At 50.0% G+C, this 19,884-nt stretch overlaps 1 protein-coding gene across 1 annotated transcript in view; it reads right to left on the bottom strand.

Moving 5' to 3' along the window:
* Positions 1 to 19,884, bottom strand: part of hltf (helicase-like transcription factor) — a 97,628-nt gene that overhangs the window by 57,748 nt on the left and 19,996 nt on the right. Inside the window, exons 6-9 of the mRNA XM_072473870.1 lie at positions 15,363 to 15,437; positions 6,435 to 6,626; positions 3,414 to 3,515; positions 519 to 606 (exon numbers count right to left, since the gene is read on the bottom strand). Coding sequence (XP_072329971.1) covers positions 519 to 606; positions 3,414 to 3,515; positions 6,435 to 6,626; positions 15,363 to 15,437 — 457 coding nt within the window. The remainder of the gene's footprint in view (positions 1 to 518; positions 607 to 3,413; positions 3,516 to 6,434; positions 6,627 to 15,362; positions 15,438 to 19,884) is intronic.

Raw genomic sequence — 19,884 nt, 5'->3', positions numbered from 1 at the left:
TTGTCCCAGTCTCACTTGATGGTCTCCCCACAGGGAAAATTGCCCACTGAGGCAGGAAGTGGCCACTCAAGTAATCAAGCAATGTATGACGCCCACACATAAGAATGGTTACTTGGGAAGAGGAGAGAGACATAATTGCAAGTGCACTATCATAGCCCTCTCCATGAAACAACACCCTCAGGAGAAAATGACTTTTAAAAAGTGGCAAATTTCCCATGGTAGCTGATCAATATTAAAGCGGTTTTATTTTTAGAAAGATACTTGATGGCAGAGATGGAAGGCACTTCCAAAAGCCCCTTCAAAAAAAAAAGAGGCACCTAGTAGCCAGAGTCTAGAATTAAAGCGGCATTTGACAAAACAAAACTGAGATGTAGCAATTTACATTGGTAATGTTCTCAGAAAGATTAAGGCCAAAATAAATGTTACACAAGAACTGAAGTTTCTCCATGCCAAAATAAATTACTATTTAATTTTAAAAAAACTAACCTTCAATATAACAGTAAAGACAATGCATTTACCCATTTGTGTTTTGAAAGTGTTGGACTGTTCCCTGCTAGCTCTCTGTTCAGATGTTTTGCCCATTGCATCAGTAAAAACAGATGATTCCTACATTGAGGAGGACAGAAAACAGGTTAGTATGTGCTTACCCTTTTACTAACTAAATTTATGTCTCTCAGATTTGGTAAAGTGAAGCTCAAATGTATTATGGCACCACAGTTTCAGGATACATTTCCAAGGCAAACTTTAAAAGCATTTCAGTTTTGTACCAATGCTAAAGTTGTGCAGTGTGATTAAGGCCCAAACTGACTCCTGGCCGTTGCGTTCCTCGTCAGGTCAGTGTCCATCTGGGATCGAGGCTCTCTTTGCAGTTCAATGCAGCATCAGTGCAAACTGAAATCTTCCTGCTGGCACTGCTGTTGTAGTGTGAATATACCCTTAAACCCTGCTTCACAATGCATGGTTACACTGATACCAAGGTAAAGACATCCACTACCACGCATAAGAATATTATGAACAGAAGAAAATGTCAATTAACCTTTTATACTCATCATATGTAGTTCCTCATTCCAGAGGAGAGTGCATTAGAATATTAATCCATGCAAGGACCGAATTGGTGAGCTGAGTTCAGTCACCTCTATTCAGTGAGCAAGAAAAGAAAAAGGAAAGAAATATAATAATATGAATGACTGTCCTCAGGCCCTCTTCGAGGTCTGGAAACAGGTCACACATCTATCTTCTCCAATGGGGACCATCTGCAAATGTAGAGAGGACTAGCTAAACCAATTCAGCAGCTATTGGAAAATCCTTTCTCAAGATCAGTGCACTGGTTTAAATAGGCAGATTGTGAAAGGCACATTATTTGTGTGTTTCAACAGTCCAAGAGTCAGCAGGCATGAATGTTTCACAACACCTGTTTGTGTGAAAATACTGGCCGAGTTGAAAATTATGCATCAGGGTAAATGAGCTGAGCAGTTCAATGAATTATGGTTGGGGGATGAGGAGGGGGGAGGATTTTCTGGTTCCTTCCCGCTCCGGGATCTTCCAGTCCCACCGTTGTTGGCCCCCGCCACAGGTTCCCCAGCAGTGGCACGAGTGAGCCATACAAATTGGCATCAACTTCGGCAGACCGGAAGATACCATCAGCGGCCATCTCTGGTGCGTGGGTGTCGAAACCTTTGGAGCAGAGAGCAGTGTGTTGCAAACATCAAGGCCACAGTGTGCAAAGAACAAAATCCCATTTTTACTACATAGGATTATGTGGATTCTGCACTGACTGGAAGGTGGTGACAATGACAGCGGTGATGCAAGCATCATCATCATTATCCAATTTCCTATATTGTGCACACTTTTTAAAGTCATTAAACCATGCCAGTGCAGTCATTTTCCTTTGCATCTCGTTCTGTCCCCTCCTAGAAGCTGACGCACCTTCATCTTGGTGTGTGTGTGTGTCTGTGTGTGCCTCTTTCCAACTTTCAAATCCATAGGAGCAGGAAGGGATAGCAGTAGTTTGCAGATGGGTTAGGCTTCAGGTAATAATAATAATAATCGCTTATTGTCACAAATAAGCTTCAATGAAGTTAGTGTGAAAAGCCACTAGTCGCCACATTCCGGCGCCTGTTCGGGGAGGCCGGTACGGGAATTGAACCCGCGCTGCTGGCCTTGTTCTGCCTTACGAGCCAGCTGTTTAGCCCACTGTGCTAAACCAGCCCCATGGTAGCAGCAAGTCTGCATGGGTTTCCTCCGGGTGCTCCGGTTTCCTCCCACAAGTCCCGAATGACGTGCTTGTTAGGTGAATTGGACATTCTGAATTCTCCCTCCGTGTACCCGAACAGGCGCCGGAGTGTGGCGACTAGGGGCTTTTCACAGTAACTTCATTGCAGTGTTAAATTAAGCCTACCTGTGACAATAATAATAATTATTATTATTAGTGGACATGGGCGCGAGTTAGATCTGGGACTATTAGTAGGCGGGTGCAGGGCTTTGTGGCATGGGTTCAAGTTCAACTCTCTCCTGTTTGCTGGCCTTCCACTTTCGGGTACTCAGAAATGCTCGTCACACGCAGGAACCTTTCTAAGGGTGGTTTGCTGAAAGGTGTGCTAAACAATTCCCAACAGGAATGTTCTCACGCTCCCAGCTCAGATCACTACTGGAGGAGCTGCATGCTACAATTGAAAACCACTAACTGTGCCAAACAACTGATCTGTCGCAGGGAACAAATCAGTTAGAAACCGTTGGCTCTCTCAAAGGGGGCACCAGTGGACTGACACATCCTACTCATCCCAGAAGCTCGGTTCTTCGACTTTCGTGGATTTCTGAGTCAGGATGCAAATGGCAAGGGGGGGATAAGGGTGGGAATGACCAGTGCTGCTGGCAGCAGCAGTTGGATACCATTCAATGTGTCCAGACTGGGAGAGCCAACCATGGGGTCTGTCTTACAGTAATTGCTGCTCTCGCTCCCTCCAGATTGAGGAAGGTGGCACAGTGGTAATGTCACTGGCCTGGTAATCCTGAGACCCAGGCTAATATTCTGGGGACATGGGCTCAAATCCTACCTTAGCAGCTGGTGGAATTTAAATTCAATTGGGCAGCAGGGTGGCACAATTGTTAGCACTGCTGCTTCATAGCACCAGGGACACCTGGGTTCAATTCCAACCTTGGGTGACTGTCTATGTGGAGGTTGCATGTTCTGCCCATGCCTGTGTGCGTTTCCTCCGGGTGCTCTGGTTTCCACCCACAGTCCGAAGATGTGCAGGTTAGGTGGGTTTACGGGGATAGGGCGGGGGAGTGGGGAGTGCTCATTCAGAGAGATGCATTTATAGTGATTGCGAAATCAAGTTCCACTGCTACTGTTCAATAAAGTATGTAATACAAAAAAAAACTTCAAATGATGCAGCATCTGCTTCAAATCATACCTCCTCCAGCAACACCACTTCCTCGGTATATTTTCCAGTGGGAAGTGGCTTTCCCTGGTGAAAATTCGTAAGGATTACTGCAATGGTCGACAGTGTCTTTCCCTAGGAAAATGCAAAAACATAATTTCCCAATGAGGCATTTCTCCCAGTTACAAGCAAACCGCAGTCTACAAATCAGTGAGGGTGATCCATGCTATAATGCAACTCTTCCCCCAATTCAAAAGGTATTTAACGAAACTAGCCTCACACTGTAGTGGTGGCAGTGGGAGAAACAATATTAGGGTTTCAGAGGTTGACGGTTGCATTTTGGAACGCAATCAATGCCACGTCTCATAGACCGTTAAGTCTCATAGAATATTCGTGTTGGTTGCAATATGTTGTCAAATCTTTCTACATTATGTGTAGCCTTCTTGTTGCACCATGCAGGACCTTTAAGATTATTGTGTGGTCCTGCATCATTAAGGGAATCTGGTTGTGCGCAGCTGGTTTGCTGTCTACACGATACGCACTGGCTTAAGAGGAAAATTGGTAGGTTGATTGCCCACCCAATCACTTTTTTTTCCCACCAGACTGGAACACTCACTTTCTCGAACTGTGCGTTATCTGCTATCACCATTTGGGTTCTCAGTTCTCCAGAACTTAAAAACTCCATTCTCGTTGCACCAGGCAACTCCAAGGATGGGAGAAGACAAACTAGATAGACCTTTCCTCATCTAGCAAGTCCGAGCGTCCGTGTGATGCTAACATGAAATAGGGCTCAGATTAAGTTTTATTTTGTCCTTTCAATATTCTAACCAATCTTCAGGACACTGCACATGGCGTTCTGAAACTGAATAGTCTGCAAAGAAAACTATTCCAAAGAAGTCCATTAAATCTATCGCGAGCAGGCTGAAAATTGATGTGAAATTCTGGTCAACAGAAAGCTAGAAGAACTTAGCTGTGCTAAAAATAAACTACAAATGCAGTTAGTATTTCAGTCAACAGATGCTTGTTGTGAATTATATTAACCATCCTCAGAAGTTGCCAATCATGGAAATGCGACTTATAAATCCAAATGCAAAAACAAGTGCCCAGAACAGAAAATACTCAGCACGTCAGGAAGCATCTGTCATGAAAAAAACAAATCAGGCGGCCTTGGAGGGGGTACAACATAGATTCACCACAATGAAACTGGGCTAAAAGTGTTAAATTATCAAGACGGATTGAACAGACTAGGTTCGAATTCCCCTGAGTAAAGAGTCAAGATGCAAATCGTGATCAAAATGGCAGAATGGGCTCAGACGGACGGAATGGCCTGTTCTGTATGTTCGTGGGAGTCATTTCATACAAATTTCTTCCAATTCTCTTTGGACGAAGACAACTTTCTCTCCTTTTCCAGGAAGCATTCTCGATTCCACAGCGGCACCACTGTATTCTGACAGAAACAAACAAGAACTCGTGACTCTTCCCCTCCAATATGGTGCCATCCGTTCTCTCAATCTTTTTGGATGGAGTGGAGGTTGCATTTTCCTCCACACGGTTTTCCACCTCCAATTCTGTAAATGGATGTGATGGAAGTGAACAAAAGCAGGTGGGAAGGGAAGCCAATTGGTGAGGATGACACAGCGGGATTCTCCAGCCTCCCAGTCACAAGTTTCTAGGTTAGCAGGAGGCAGCGCGCCATTCGCTGGGGGCGGGATTCTCTGCCCCCACCGCGGTCGATAGGATTTCCCATTGAAGGCCCCCCATGCCGCCGGGAAAACTGCGGATGGGGCTGCGCTGCCGGCACAACGAGAGAATCCCACCGCCAGCATACAGCCGGATAATTCCGGTCAACGAGTCTACAGATATAGATAAGTTAGGTCAGTGGGCAAAAACTTGGCAGATGGAATATCGTGTGGGAAAATGTTATGCACTTTGGTAGGAAGAAAAAAGGAGCTGAATATTATTTAAATGAAGAAAGAATGCAGCACAGAGGGATTTGGGGGTCGTGGTGCATAAATCGCAGAAAGCTAGCATGCAAGTTCAGTAGGTAAGAGGAAAGTGTTATAACCTGTCTGCTTACCACTGGCTGGGGACTAATGGCAATCCCACAATCCTTTGGGAGTATGAGGGGGGGCGGAGAAATCATTAGCAGATTCCCTGCATAAATAAAGCTGGCCAGTTTGGAACTGGCTAGAGGAGAGTGAGCAGCAAGGGAGTTGCTGCTGCTGTTGTATATATATGTTATTGTAAATAAATGTTATTTCTTTCTATCCTTCAACTCGTGCTAGATTCTTTGTGGCCCTCACAAAAGAAAGGCAAATGGAATGTTGGCCTTTATTTCAAAGGGAATGGAGTATAAAAATAGGGAAGACTTGCTAAAACTATACAGAGCACTAGTTAGACCACACTTGGATAGTTTTCATCCCTCATCTAAGGAACGATATACTGGCATCGGAGGCAGTCCAGAGAAAGATTCCCAGGTTGTTTCTGGGTATGGAGGGATTTTTTTTATGAGGAGAGGTTGGGCCTGCAGTCACTGGAATTTAGAAGAATGAGAGGCAGCCTTATTGAGGGTAGATGCCGAGAGATAATTTCCCCTTGTGGGAGAGTCTCGAACCAGAAGGCATAATCTCAGAGTAAGGGGTTGTCCATTTAAGACAGAGATGAAGAGGAATCTCTTCTCTGAGAGAGTATTGAATCTGTGGAATTCTTTAACGCAGAAAGCTGGAGAGGCTGGGTCATTAAAGGTTGAGATAGATAGATTTTTAATCAGTAAGAGAATAAAGGGTTATGGGGATAAGGCAGGAAAGTGGAGTTGAGGATTATTATCCTCAATTCCACTGTGATCCCATTGAATGGCGGGTATAGATTTGATGGGTCAAATGGCCTACATCTGCTCCTATGTCTTAAGGTGCCTTCCACTTGCCCTCTGTCTAATTGGGAAGGCATCTGCTGCCTTCTGTTGATGTTTTGAGAACAGAATAATAACTAAACCTTGATTATAAAAGGTGAAGCCCCGAAGTCATCCAAGTTACATTTACAAAGATAGATAGTTACCAAGCCCATGTCATCAGCAAGGATTCCGCCGTGGACATTTTCGGGTCTCTCCTTCTCTGCAAAGTTTGTCAGCAAGTTATAGTACATGTTGTTCCTCTGCTCCCAGAATGGAGGCAGATCTGCATTGTTCTCTCTCAATACCATCCAGGCCAATGCCTGCTTCTGATGAGGCAGCAAGGGTGTACGGACAGCCTGTTAACACAAAATCAACTAATTTCAATCTGGAGTACCAGTCAGTACATCATGAGCCATTTCTACGACAGTTGAAGTACGTGCAGTACTAACCACACAAAACTCCAATTTATCTGAGAAGCTAAATCCGTTCAAAGGCTAACTTCACGATTGTTCACAGTTTAGGGATTCACAGGACTTTCAGTATCTAGTTTATCCACATCTGGCCAGTATACCTTCAAATTCTTGGCAGTGGTCCCCATGCTGCCTGTTAAAATCAGCCCTAACATGTCCATGTTGGAAAGCAAACATTGGCCGGGGATAAGAACGCAATAATCCAGAACATTTGAGAAAGGAGGATGCCGCAATTCGAACACTCTCCAGAAATTTAATCTGATACATTTTTCTTTTGTTAAAAAAGACGAGCAAATTGCCAATTGCAGTGCCGGAGTCAGTTTCCTCTAATATACACAATGATAATACATTTGGGTGAGAAAATTCCAAAACCTGCCAACAGTCTACTTCCCAGCGTCAACAATTGCCTACTTCCAGCTTCACTCTTAAAACGCCAGCATAAAAAAGTCAAAGATTTGCCAGATTTGGCACTTAGGAAGGTTGTACATTCATGCCCCACTCCATAATCAAAACTGACATTGCATTGCACTCAACAACAGAAAATACTGGACAATCTCGTCAGGTCTGACAGGAGAAGGGAGCTAGCATTTTGAGTCTGGATGACGCTTTGTCAAAGCTTATTGCATCGCGCTACCTGGGAGAGTGCTATACTGTTGTTGGTCCTGTCTTTGCAGATGAGACTTTAAGCTGAGGGCCATCGACTCTTTCAGGTTGATTTTCAGTAATACTGTGGGATCTTTTCAAGAGAATAGGGGAACATTTATCCTTCGACCAACCAACTTTGTGAAAAAAAGTCATTGATAGGCAAAACAATTTATAAATGCCAGTGTCATTCATGGTCTTCTTTCTATCTTATATTAACACATTAGAAGTCTCTAATACTTTGCTGTCATGCTCAAGACTTGTACCTGTTCACTCTGCTGATCTGCCACTGAATCTCCCCAGTTCAGTCTCTGCATCAGGCTTGGAAGTTTCATGTCCGCTATTCAAAATCTTCAGCCCCTCTTTCCCTACCCTATTCCTCCCAACCTATTCCCCTTACTTCATTTTTCGTATCACTGATGTACCTTTAGTACACGAGGTCATTACTGGGAACACAAAAAAGCTTTCTGAACACTGATCTGGGGCAGTCTCTCATTTAGAGCAATGCACTACAAATTTACAGTCAACAAATACACTGTAAACTAACACGCTTTTTCAATCACAGGGTAATTAAGGACGAGATAAGGAAGGCCATTTGGGGATTACAGTCCGTAATGCCACCAGCATACAGCTGCTTCTTAAATGGGTCCAAGGTTTTAACTTCCACTACTTTAGGGGGCTACATGGTAGCACAGTGGTTAGCACTGTTGCTTCACAGCGCCAGGGTCCCAGGTTCGATTCCCGGCTTGGGTCTCTGTCTGTGCGGAGTCTGCACGTTCTCCCCGTGTCTGCATGGGTTTCCTCCGGGTGATCCGGTTTCCTCCCACAAGTCCCGAAAGATGTGCTGTTAGGTAATTTGGACATTCTGAATTCTCCTTCTGTGTACCCAAACAGGTGCCGGAATTTGGCGACGAGGGGATTTTCACAGTAACCATTGCAGTGTTAATGTAAGCCTACTTGTGACAATAATAAGGATTTTTATTATTATCCAAGAGTTCATCCTTTGTTTGATTACTTAGTGTGAAAAAGTGATTTTACATGCAAAGCTCACGTACAGGGAATGCCAAATAACAGTAAGAAGCAGTGTGTGTGTGTGTGTTGGGGGCTATTGGGGGGGGGGGGGGGGCGGAGAACAGAGCGCACGGGAGGGCACAACGGCTCGGGCACATGTGGGCACAAGGGACCGGGCGCAGGGGCAAAAGAGAGCGCGCGAGAGAGCAAAAGAAGGCACGCGAGAAAGAGCAGAAGAGAGCGCACACGAGACAGCGAAAAAAATAGAGAGCGAGGGAAGGAGAACAAGAAAGAGGGCATTCCAAAGCCAAAATCGGATTACACCAAGAATTGTGAAATATTGTGGATGTTGTAACTGAGGCAGGAAGTGTGATGGTTAATGACGTTTAGGGATGACACCGAGCGAAGTGAAAGGGATGAGATGATGAGAACATCACTGAATATCTGGAGAAAAGCACTGGAAGACAAGGGCACGAAGATTGGTAGACCAAAGATCTAATTAACGGACCGTCAGTTTGAGCCTAAAGAGGGGGATCAGAGTGAAGGTGTAAAGATTACAGGTGAAGACTTGGGGAAACTGAATAGTTTAAAGTACCTGCGGTCAGTGGTGGCATAAGATGGAAGTATGGCAAAGGATTAATTCTGGTTGAAGTGATTAGGAGAAGTGCAGGGGAATGTTACGTGATAAAGAATCTGAAAGGAAGAATCTAAAAGTGGTTGTGTGAACGGCCTTGTTGTATCGTGCAAGGAACTTGGGCAACATCAAGAAGAGGGGAAGAATGACTGGATGCAAATAAGGTGCGGATGCTGAGATGGGATAGGTGGACTGACAAGGAAGAACAACATAAGGAACCAGCACATCAGGGGAACACAGGAACACAAGATCAGGAGTGGACCATTCAGCCATTTGAGTCTGCTTCGCCAATCAACAAGGTCATGGCTGATCTGGTTCGGTGAAGGTTGTGGGAGAATTGAAGAAAGGAGACAAGACTTTGATTTGATTTATTGTCACATGTACCAAAGTACAATGAAAAGTATTTTTCTGCGGCCGAGGAAAAGTACGTACATAGTAGACAAAAAGAATAATCAACAGAGAACATTGACAAATGGTACATTGACAAACAGTGATTGGTTACAGTGTGGAACAAGGGGCCAAACAAAGCAAATGCATGAGCAAGAGCAGCATAGGACGTAGTGAATAGTGTTCTTACAGGGAACAGGTCAGTCCGAGGGGGAGTCGTTGAGGAGTCTTGTAGCTGTGGGGAAGAAGCTGTTCCTATGTCTGGATAAGCGAGTCTTCAGACTTCTGTACCTTCTGCCTGGAAGAGAGCAATGCCTGGGTGGGAGGGGTCTCTGATAATGCTGTCTGCCTTCCTGAGGCAGCAGGAGGTGCATACAGAATCAATGTGGGGGTGGCAAGCTTGTGTCATACATTGGGCTGAGTTCACCACACCCTGCAGTTTCTTGCGATCTTGGACTGAGCAGTTGCCATGCCAGGTGATGCAGCCAGATAGGAGTAGTTTGTGAGGGTTGATGCAGACATGCCAAATTTCTTTAGCTTCCGTAGGAAGTAGAGATGTTGTTGACTGCTTGACTTTCTTGACTGTTGCATCAACGCGAGTGGACCAGGACAGACTATTGGTGATGGTGACCCCCAGGAACTTAAAGCTATCGACCATCTCCACTTCGGAGCCATTGATGTAGACAGGAGTGTGTGTCGTGCTGCGCTTCCTGAAGTCGATCAGTTCCTTGGTCTTTCCAACATTTAGAGAGAGGTTGTTTTCGGTACACCATGCAACCAAGTGATTTATCTCCCTCTTGTAGTCTGATTCGTCGTTGTTTGAGATACGGCCCACCACAATCGTATCATCCGCAAACGTATAGATTGAGTTGGAGTTAAATCTTGGCACACAGTCATGTGTGTATAGGGAGTACAGTAGAGGACTGAGCACACATCCTTGCGGGGCCCCAGTGTTGAGGCCTATTGTGGAGGAGGTGCTGTTGCCTATCCTGACAGATTGCGGTCTGTTGGTGAGGAAGTCAAGGATCCAGCTGCACAGGGAGGGGTCAAGTCCAAGATTGCAGAGTTTGGTTATTAATCTTGTCAGGATAATGGTGTTGAAGGCGGAGCTGTAGTCTATGAACAGCAGTCTCACGTAGGTGTCCTTGTTGTCAGGGTGTTCGAGTGTTGATTGCAGAGCCAGGGAGATAGCATTTGCTGTGGACCGGTTGCAGTGATAGGCAAACTGCAGTGGATCGAGACATCTGGGAGACTGGCAGTGATCCTTCTCATGACTAGTCGCTCGAAGCATTTCATGACAACAGACATCAGGACCATCGGTCGGTAGTCGTTGAGGCAGGCTACCTTGTTCTTCTTTGGTACTGGTATTATAGTGGTCTTCTTGAAGGAGGTGGGGACCTCAGAGCGGAGGAGTGAGGTGTTGAAGATTTCTGTGAATACACGCGCTAGCGGGTCTGCGCAGGGTCTGAGTGCTCGCCCAGGGACTCCATCGGGCCCGTCGCTTTCTGTGGATTCACTTTCAAGAAGGCAGCTCTTACCTCTTGAGGCTGTAATAGTGGGTATGGGTGTGTCCAGGGCTGTTGGGGCGGGTGGCATTGTTGCATTGGCTGACTGCTCAAGGCGGGCATAGAACTTGTTCAGATCATCGGGTAGGGATGCTCCAGCCCCAGCTATTCCGCCTGGCCTCGCTTTATAGCCTGTGATCTTGTGTGGGCCCTGCCATAGTCGTTGTGGGTTAGTGTCATTCGCCTGGGACTCTAGTTTGGCGCGATATTGTCTTTTTGCATCCCTGATGGCTGTCCGTACTTCATACCTGGATTTCTTATACAGGTCAGGGTCGTCAGACTTGAACGCCTCCGTCCAGAATTTCAGCAGCGAGTGAACCTTTTGGTTGAGCCAGGGTTTCCGGGTTAGCTGCCTTGAATATGGACCAGTCCACAGTCTCCAAGCAGTCGCGGAGGATGTCCTCAGATTCCTCGGACCAACATTGGTTTGCTTGACTGGCTCAGCACGCTTGAGTTGCTGTTTGTAAGCCGGAAGTAGGAATATCGACTTGTGGTCGGATTTGCCAAAGTGTGGTCGGGTAATGGAGCGGTCGGCACCTTTGGTGCTCGTGTAGCAGTGGTCCAGGGTGTTTGCACCTCTGGTGGGGAAGGCGATATGTTGATGGAGTTTGGGTAGGACCTTCCTGAGGTTAGCCTGGTTGAAGTCTCCAGCCACGATTATCAGGGCTTCGGACGATTTGTTTCTTGGTTGTTGATGGTGGAATGTAGTTCATCAAGTGCTTTCTTCACTTCCCCCTGGGGTGGGATGTAGACTGCTGTGATGAGTACAGAAGAGGTCAGCTGATGCGGCAAGGTGATATTTGGTGAGGCAACTGAAGGAGGTGGGACTGTCAGGAAAGAGAGAAGGAAGGCCTCAGACCAGATGGAAAGATAGGGTGGCGAGTGTGCCAAACGCAGCAGGACTGGAAGGAGAATGGGTGACTGACAGCAGGAAATGGAGAAGGACGATCCAACAGTGCGGTGCCGACTACAAGTAAACAGACCATTCGGCCCATCTAGTCCACACTGATATTTATGCTCCCCGATGAGCCTAAAATATTTATTTTTATAAACGTTTTTTATTAGGTTTTTGAGCAAAGTATATTTACCGTTATGTACACAGAATGATATATATATATATATATATATATATATATATATAAAGAGCACACACATACCAAAAAAATAAATTAATTAAATAAAATAACTGGTAGGGCATTATGCAGCAGCTCAACAGCAGCAACTCTACAATTGCGGGGAGACCGGGGAGGTAGATATACACTTGGGTGCCGGAGAAACAATTACAGAGGGCAATACGCGAATGGATCTGGTCGCTTGGGTGTTGTCGCTTGCTTCTCCCGGACGGATTACGCTGACGTTGTCGTCTCGCGCTCACCTCCGCTTCAGCCGTTCGTTCCGTCTTTCGCCCGGATTTTCCTTGCTCTCTGTTCTTGTAGATGCCAAGTTTGCTATCGTTTCCCGGCTGTCATTCCCCTGCCTCCCCCCCCACCTCTCTGATTCCCCTCTATTGTTCCCTGTCTCCTCACTCTTCCCCTCCCTCCCCCCTTCTGCCCCCCTCCCATGAGCCTAAAATATACCTTTTGCAGCTTCTCTAATGCCTCTACACCCTTTCTATAATATAGACATCAGAATGCACTGTATTCTGTGTGGTTTAATCAAGGTTTCACACAATTTTAAAATAACCTCTCCAGTAAAGCACGATAACAGTATTACATGATTAATGTGTGCTATACGTACTTTTTTTTTTGTACTTGCAGAAAGATAGGTGTCATTTTGTCACAAGATGGTGCAACAGCCATCTGGATTCGGCAGCTATGCAGCAAAGATTTCTGTACCACAATTAGGCAACTTCAGGCAACAGGGTAGCTGCTGAGGAAGGCCCAACCCTACACTGAGTCTTGCTTGCAACCATCGATAAATGGACGGAAGTCAGGAAATATAGAGAGTCAATGTGAAATGCTGGTGATTGACACATGGGCATATTTTAACTTGCAACTAATTCTATTCCATTTTCCATTATCCTACACTTGCGATTTAAAGTAATTTCCCCACTTTGCCTTTTCCATTCCTTTACAGTTCCCTAATTTAATTTCTCAAGACACCTCAAGTCCAGCCTGAAAAGCTTGATTCTTCATTCTTACGTTTAAGTAAGGCCTTTGACACTCAGGGTCAACCCTCTGGCACTTCTCTGCTACTGCCTCCAATGCCCGAATGACTCACTGACAACCCTATATATAGTGCTAGTTGCTGTTCAAATGGAGCACTACATACAGTTTGACCACATCCCATTTGTTATACTGGTCACATTCTATGGTCTTAGTGATTATTGCTACAAATGACAAAAGGGTTTCCAAACTAAGTGAGCACTTTTTGTAAATCTTTTGGAGAGCAATGAATGCTTTGCTTCCCCACGGTCTCCTGAATCTCCAATGCCTATCCCCATTCTTTCACTGATGATCTGCCCCCCACCCCAAGAAAAACCTCAATTATTTTGTGCCAGACCTCAAGTCTAAACTGTTTAATGCTGTTTATTATGCTTACATTAAAGACCAAAGCACAAAATCAACAACATATTTTACTAATATAGTGCCTTTAATGTAGTAAAATGTCCCAGGATGCTTCACAGGAAATTAGAGCACTTTGCACCCTTAGTATTTACACCAATCACATTACCTTCCCCAATACCAAATGGACAACTGCCGCTCCAATACTCAGGAAGACAGACACCATCCAGGACAAAGCAGCCCATTTGATTGGCACCCCATCCAACTGTCATGTTCTGCAGACTGACCGAAGTGAAAGATGTACTACAGAACATGCAGTTTAAAGTAATTTAGTCGAGAACAAACTGAGTGGTATGATAACTAAGATAAACAACTTACAAACAACACTAAACAACTCTTGTGGAACTACTGCAAATACGTCTGTCTTCCAGCACCATCAACTCCCAACTCCCAGATCACATGGTGACGTGATGAGTTTACAATGCCACCTCGTCTTAAATTATGCATACCATCACACCCCCTTTCCTTTGTAACAAGAAAATTATGTACAGGTATGAATTAACTTTTTACATTTCAACATGATATGCATTAATATATACACACAACCCTGTACACAGTTCACCACATGTTCAGTCTTTCAGGTTAACGTCCTGAGTTAGCCTCCTGAGCATCGACCTACGTGATCTTGTTTCTTTTTCCCCAAAGACTGGTTTTCTTTCCGGTCTTTGAGTTACCAGTTCTTTAGGCTTTTGAAATGATGCTTTTTCCTTCTCCTTCTCTTCCTGGCTTTAGTGCCATCATCTTGAAATTGGTACGGTCAATACTCACATCGGTCTGTGCACCCAGAGCATCATTCTTGCTACTGGTCATGGCCATGGGATTAGCTGTGTCTGGATCTTCTGCTATTAAAGCTGTTTCTGGAGCCTTTGCTGGATTGAGGATTTTTGGTTGATCCATGGTGCTTGCGCTCGAATGCTGCACCGTACGCCCATCAACTGGTGATGCATCGAATGTCGGCATAGTCTTGGACGCGTTCGACGTTGCAGGCAAGTGTGCGACTTCAAGAATGATCTGTAAACTCTTGTATTCCGGTATCTTAGCTAGATCAATGCCCTCTACACCAGACATTTCTTCTGCACTTGTAGTTTAGCCTCAATTAATGGTTCATCCTCATCTGATATAATGATACATCCTTCATTCTTTGTTGGAGAACTGCTCGAAGATGTATCCATCTGTTCTTCCTGCAAGTTTTGTAATGAACTATCCTCGAGTACTTGGGAATCCACCGCAGGAACTATTCCGTGGGCATAGGATATTTCATCGTACTTCTCTGGATCCAATTTCTCCAAAATGGGGATTATTCCTTCTGTTACTATCAGATCACATGGTGATGTGTTAAGTTTACAATGCCACCTCGTGGTCAGAGGTTGTCCAGAACATTATGTACAAACTTACATTATGCATATCATCTCATCCAACACCTCAAATATTCACTCCCTCCACCACTGACGTACAGCGGCATCTGCAAGTTGCACTGCAGCAATTCACCAAAGGTCCTTCGACTGCACCTTCCAACCCACAACCTCTACCACCTAGAAGGATAAAGGCAGCAAATATCTGGGAGCACCACCTGCAAATTCTCCTTCACTTCACACACCACACCATCCTGATGTGGAACTATATATAGCGCTGCAGTGGCCAGAAGAGGCACTGCAGTGTTGTGCCTGGGACTAAGTGCAGGGAGGATTGGTGTGAGGTAAGCGGCAGTGGTCCTGGGGAGGGTATGGGATGTCCTGGGAGTTTGGAGAAGGGGGGGGCGATAGAGGTACGTGCCTCCCCAGGACAAATACATTTTAAACAAAATACTGGTGAATCTGACCTTAGCTGGTTCCATTTCCCGAGTCTTGTCATGTTCTTTCAGATCTTCGAATATCTTATCAAATTCATTCTTCAGCTGTAAGGTAAAAAATCCTGTGATTGTATTTCAATCGGAGCAACAAGCAAGCATCAGTAGAAACAGACTCATATTGAAGTTTCTAGTTTTACATTTGTACAGGTACAGAAAACTACAGAATGTAGAATGCTACCAACTAAAGGCAGATACAATATAAAGGTCAAATTCTAATATCAGTTATTTAATACCTTTCCATTTTAACCGGAGGATCTTGAGATAAAGAAGTCACCGCCACATGCCACATGCCACAGAGCCAGAGACTAGAAGGTCCCTAGTTCGATCACTATTGTCCTCAGCTATGCAAGCTCAAAGGGACAAGCCATTGGAGGAGTTTAATACAAGAAAAGAGAGGATTTTGATCCTGCTGCGGATCACACTCAAACATTTCTTGCTGACAGAATTCATGCAAAGACAGCATCAGGCTTGGACTCACCTGCGACATACACACGATAAACCATCCAGTGTAGCACTGGGGACAGGCTGACAAGACACATAGGCCGGGAATAGAACCCGCCAAATGAGTGAGGCCCAGGCTGGAATCAATACCGGCCGGTCTGTCAGAGCACTCATGTCAACACATAAAACTCATTATCGCGATATGGACTCTGTGATTACCCACTCATGTTTACACAAAAGAACAAGACCATGCAACTAACTTTCAGATAAAGGTGATCAACTTTTCAGCAGGACAAATGATAGACAAAGAGGCCATCAGAGTCCATAATGGGCTAATAGCTGGCCAGACAAGAGTGTTTCAGAGGACAATGGACTTTTATTGAATCGCCCGAGCTGAACAGGAGTATCCCATTTATTCCCATTAACGAGTTTAAGTCCGGATGGGACAACAGAACTCAGGCCAGGTGCGGGCGTATACCTGTGACTCAATGCTTGCAGAACCGGTATTGGTTTTCAGTGATAACCTCGGAGTCTCCCAGGCACAACCATTGCAAGAAGAAGGGACACTGATTTCTGAGCCCAGATAAAATGTCCATAGTCTAATGATCGTAACCCGGCCAGCTTTCTTCACTAAGTGCTGGTAATACCTAGAGCTCAGGGGCGTCATTCTCCGACCCCCCGCCGGGTCGGAGAATGGCCGTTGGCCGCCGTGAATCCCGCCCCCGCCGAAGTCTCCGAAGGGAGAAAAGTCGGCGGGGCGTTAATGGCGCCGCTGCCGCGGAGAATGTCACGGGTGTGCGCAAGGCAGCCGATTTTCGGCCTGCCGATATTCTCCCTTCCGGATGGGCCGAAGTCCCGTCGACGTGATGACCGTTCACGTCGACGTGAATCAAACCTCCTTTTCATCGGCGTGACCCGGTGCTCCAGGCTCACGCCGACCAGCGAGGAGGTGAGTGACGGCCTGGGGGGTTGGCTCTGGGCAGGAAATGGCGTGGCAGCAGACTGATTGCGTGAGGAGAGGTGTGTCTCGGCTTGTGTGTGTGTGCGGCGGGGGGGGGGGGCGGTGGTTAGAGTAGGCTGGGCTCCGGGGGAGTGCCGGGAGGGGGTCCGTGCCGGGGTGGAGGTTGGGGGTTGGGGGGGGGTCCGTGCTGGGGTGGAGGTTGGGGAGGGGGTCCGTGCCGGGGTGGAGGTTGGGGAGGGGGTCCGTGCCGGGGTGGAGGTTGGGGGGGGGTCCGTGCTGGGGTGGAGGTTGGGGAGGGGGTCCGTGCCGGGGTGGAGGTTGGGGGGGGGGGGGTCCGTGCCGGGGTGGAGGTTGGGGGGGGGGGTCCGTGCTAGGGTGGAGGTTGGGGGTTGGGGGGGGGTCCGTGCTGGGGTGGAGGTTGGGGAGGGGGTCCGTGCCGGGGTGGAGGTTGGGGCGGGGGTCCGTGCTGGGGTGGAGGTTGGGGGTTGTGGGGGGTCGTCCGTGCTGGGGTGGAGGTTGGGGAGGGGGTCCGTGCCGGGGTGGAGGTTGGGGGGGGGGGGTCCGTGCTGGGGTGGAGGTTGGGGAGGGGGTCCGTGCCGGGGTGGAGGTTGGGGGGGGGGGTCCGTGCCGGGGTGGAGGTTGGGGGGGGGGGGGTCCGTGCTAGGGTGGAGGTTGGGGGTTGGGGGGGGGTCCGTGCTGGGGTGGAGGTTGGGGAGGGGGTCCGTGCCGGGGTGGAGGTTGGGGCGGGGGTCCGTGCTGGGGTGGAGGTTGGGGGTTGTGGGGGGTCGTCCGTGCTGGGGTGGAGGTTGGGGAGGGGGTCCGTGCCGGGGTGGAGGTTGGGGGGGGGTCCGTGCTGGGGTGGAGGTTGGGGGTTGGGGGGGGTCCGTGCTGGGGTGGAGGTTGGGGAGGGGGTCCGTGCCGGGGTGGAGGTTGGGGGGGGGGGTCCGTGCTGGGGTGGAGGTTGGGGGTTGGGGAGGGGGTCCGTGCCGGGGTGGAGGTTGGGGGGGGGGTCCGTGCTGGGGTGGAGGTTGGGGAGGGGGTCCGTGCCGGGGTGGAGGTTGGGGGGGGGGGTCCGTGCCGGGGTGTAGGTTGGGGGGGGGGGGTCCGTGCTGGGGTGGAGGTTGGGGGTTGGGGGGGGTCCGTGCTGGGGTGGAGGTTGGGGAGGGGGTCCGTGCCGGGGTGGAGGTTGGGGGGGGGGTCCGTGCCGGGGTGGAGGTTGGGGGGGGGGGGGCCGTGCTGGGGTGGAGGTTGGGGGTTGGGGGGGGTCCGTGCTGGGGTGGAGGTTGGGGAGGGGGTCCGTGCCGGGGTGGAGGTTGGGGGGGGGGTCCGTGCCGGGGTGGAGGTTGGGGGGGGGGTCCGTGCTGGAGTGGAGGTTGGGGGTTGGGGGGGGGGTCCGTGCTGGGGTGGAGGTTGGGGAGGGGGTCCGTGCCAGGGTGGAGGTTGGGGGGGGGTCCGTGCTGGGGTGGAGGTTGGGGGCTGGGGGGGGTCCGTGCTGGGGTGGAGGTTGGGGAGGGGGTCCGTGCCGGGGTGGATGTTGGGGAGGGGGTCCGTGCCAGGGTGGAGGTTGGGGGGGGGTCCGTGCCGGGGTGGAGGTTGGGGGGGGGTCCGTGCTGGGGTGGAGGTTGGGGGTTGGGGGGGGGGGGTCCGTGCTGGGGTGGAGGTTGGGGAGGGGGTCCGTGCCAGGGTGGAGGTTGGGAGGGGTTGTCCGTGCTGGGGTGGAGGTTGGGGGTTGGGGGGGTCCGTGCTGGGGTGGAGGTTGGGGAGGGGGTCCGTGCCAGGGTGGAGGTTGGGGGGGGGTCCGTGCTGGGGTGGAGGTTGGGGAGGGGGTCCGTGCTGGGGTGGAGGTTGGGGGGGGGGGGTCCGTGCCGGGGTGGTGGTTGGGGGGGGGGGGTCCGTGCTGGGGTGGAGGTTGGGGGTTGGGGGGGGTCCGTGCTGGGGTGGAGGTTGGGGAGGGGGTCCGTGCCGGGGTGGAGGTTGGGGGGGGTCCGTGCCGGGGTGGAGGTTGGGGGGGGGTCCGTGCTGGGGTGGAGGTTGGGGGTTGGGGGGGGTCCGTGCTGGGGTGGAGGTTGGGGAGGGGGTCCGTGCCGGGGTGGAGGTTGGGGGGGGGGTCCGTGCCGGGGTGGAGGTTGGGGGGGGGGATCCGTGCTGGGGTGGAGGTTGGGGGTTGGGGGGGGGGTCCGTGCTGGGGTGGAGGTTGGGGAGTGTGTCCGTGCCAGGGTGGAGGTTGGGGGGGGGGTCCGTGCTGGGGTGGAGGTTGGGGGTTGGGGGGGGTCCGTGCTGGGGTGGAGGTTGGGGAGGGGGTCCGTGCCGGGGTGGAGGTTGGGGAGGGGGTCCGTGCCAGGGTGGAGGTTGGGGGGGGGTACGTGCCGGGCCGGAGGTTGGGGGGGGGTCCGTGCTGGGGTGGAGGTTGGGGGTTGGGGGGGGGTCCGTGCTGGGGTGGAGGTTGGGGAGGGGGTCCGTGCCAGGGTGGAGGTTGGGGGGGGGGGTCCGTGCTGGGGTGGAGGTTGGGGGTTGGGGGGGGTCCGTGCTGGGGTGGAGGTTGGGGAAGGGGTCCGTGCCAGGGTGGAGGTTGGGGGGGGGGGTCCGTGCCGGGGTGGAGGTTGGGGAGGGGGTCCGTGCCGGGGTGGAGGTTGGGGGGGGGGGGGGTCCGTGCCGGGGTGGAGGTTGGGGGTTGGGGAGGGGGTCCGTGCCGGGGTGGGTGATGGGAGGGCAAATGAGTTGGTCCACCTGGCCAGGTGCCAGCCTCCAACAGTTGGACCCATGCGGTCCATGCCACCTGGCTGGGGGGAGGAGGGGATATGGGCAATGATGACATGTCGTCGTTCCCCTCCCCCCCACCAGGCCGTCATGTTTTCAGACCATCCAGCGATGTTGGCCGCCGTGGTGGCAGCCGCTCATGTCTATGTTGCCCTGGATGAGGAGGAGGATGAGGAGGAGGAGCGTGCCAGAGAGGCGGCGCAGGCTGCCGCAGAGGGGCAGGCGGCAGCCGCCATGGCTGGAGGGACACCTGACCGACAGGACGAGGAGGGGGAGGAGGACGTCGCGGCCCCACGGCAATGGAGGCACCCGAGGGCGCCCCGTGTGTACCGG

This window comes from Scyliorhinus torazame, chromosome 14 (assembly GCF_047496885.1).
Source record: "Scyliorhinus torazame isolate Kashiwa2021f chromosome 14, sScyTor2.1, whole genome shotgun sequence".
NCBI classification, from domain to species: domain Eukaryota; kingdom Metazoa; phylum Chordata; class Chondrichthyes; order Carcharhiniformes; family Scyliorhinidae; genus Scyliorhinus; species Scyliorhinus torazame.
The sequence above is the reverse complement of the archived record's forward strand: the minus strand, read 5'-3'. Positions and strand labels throughout refer to the sequence as shown.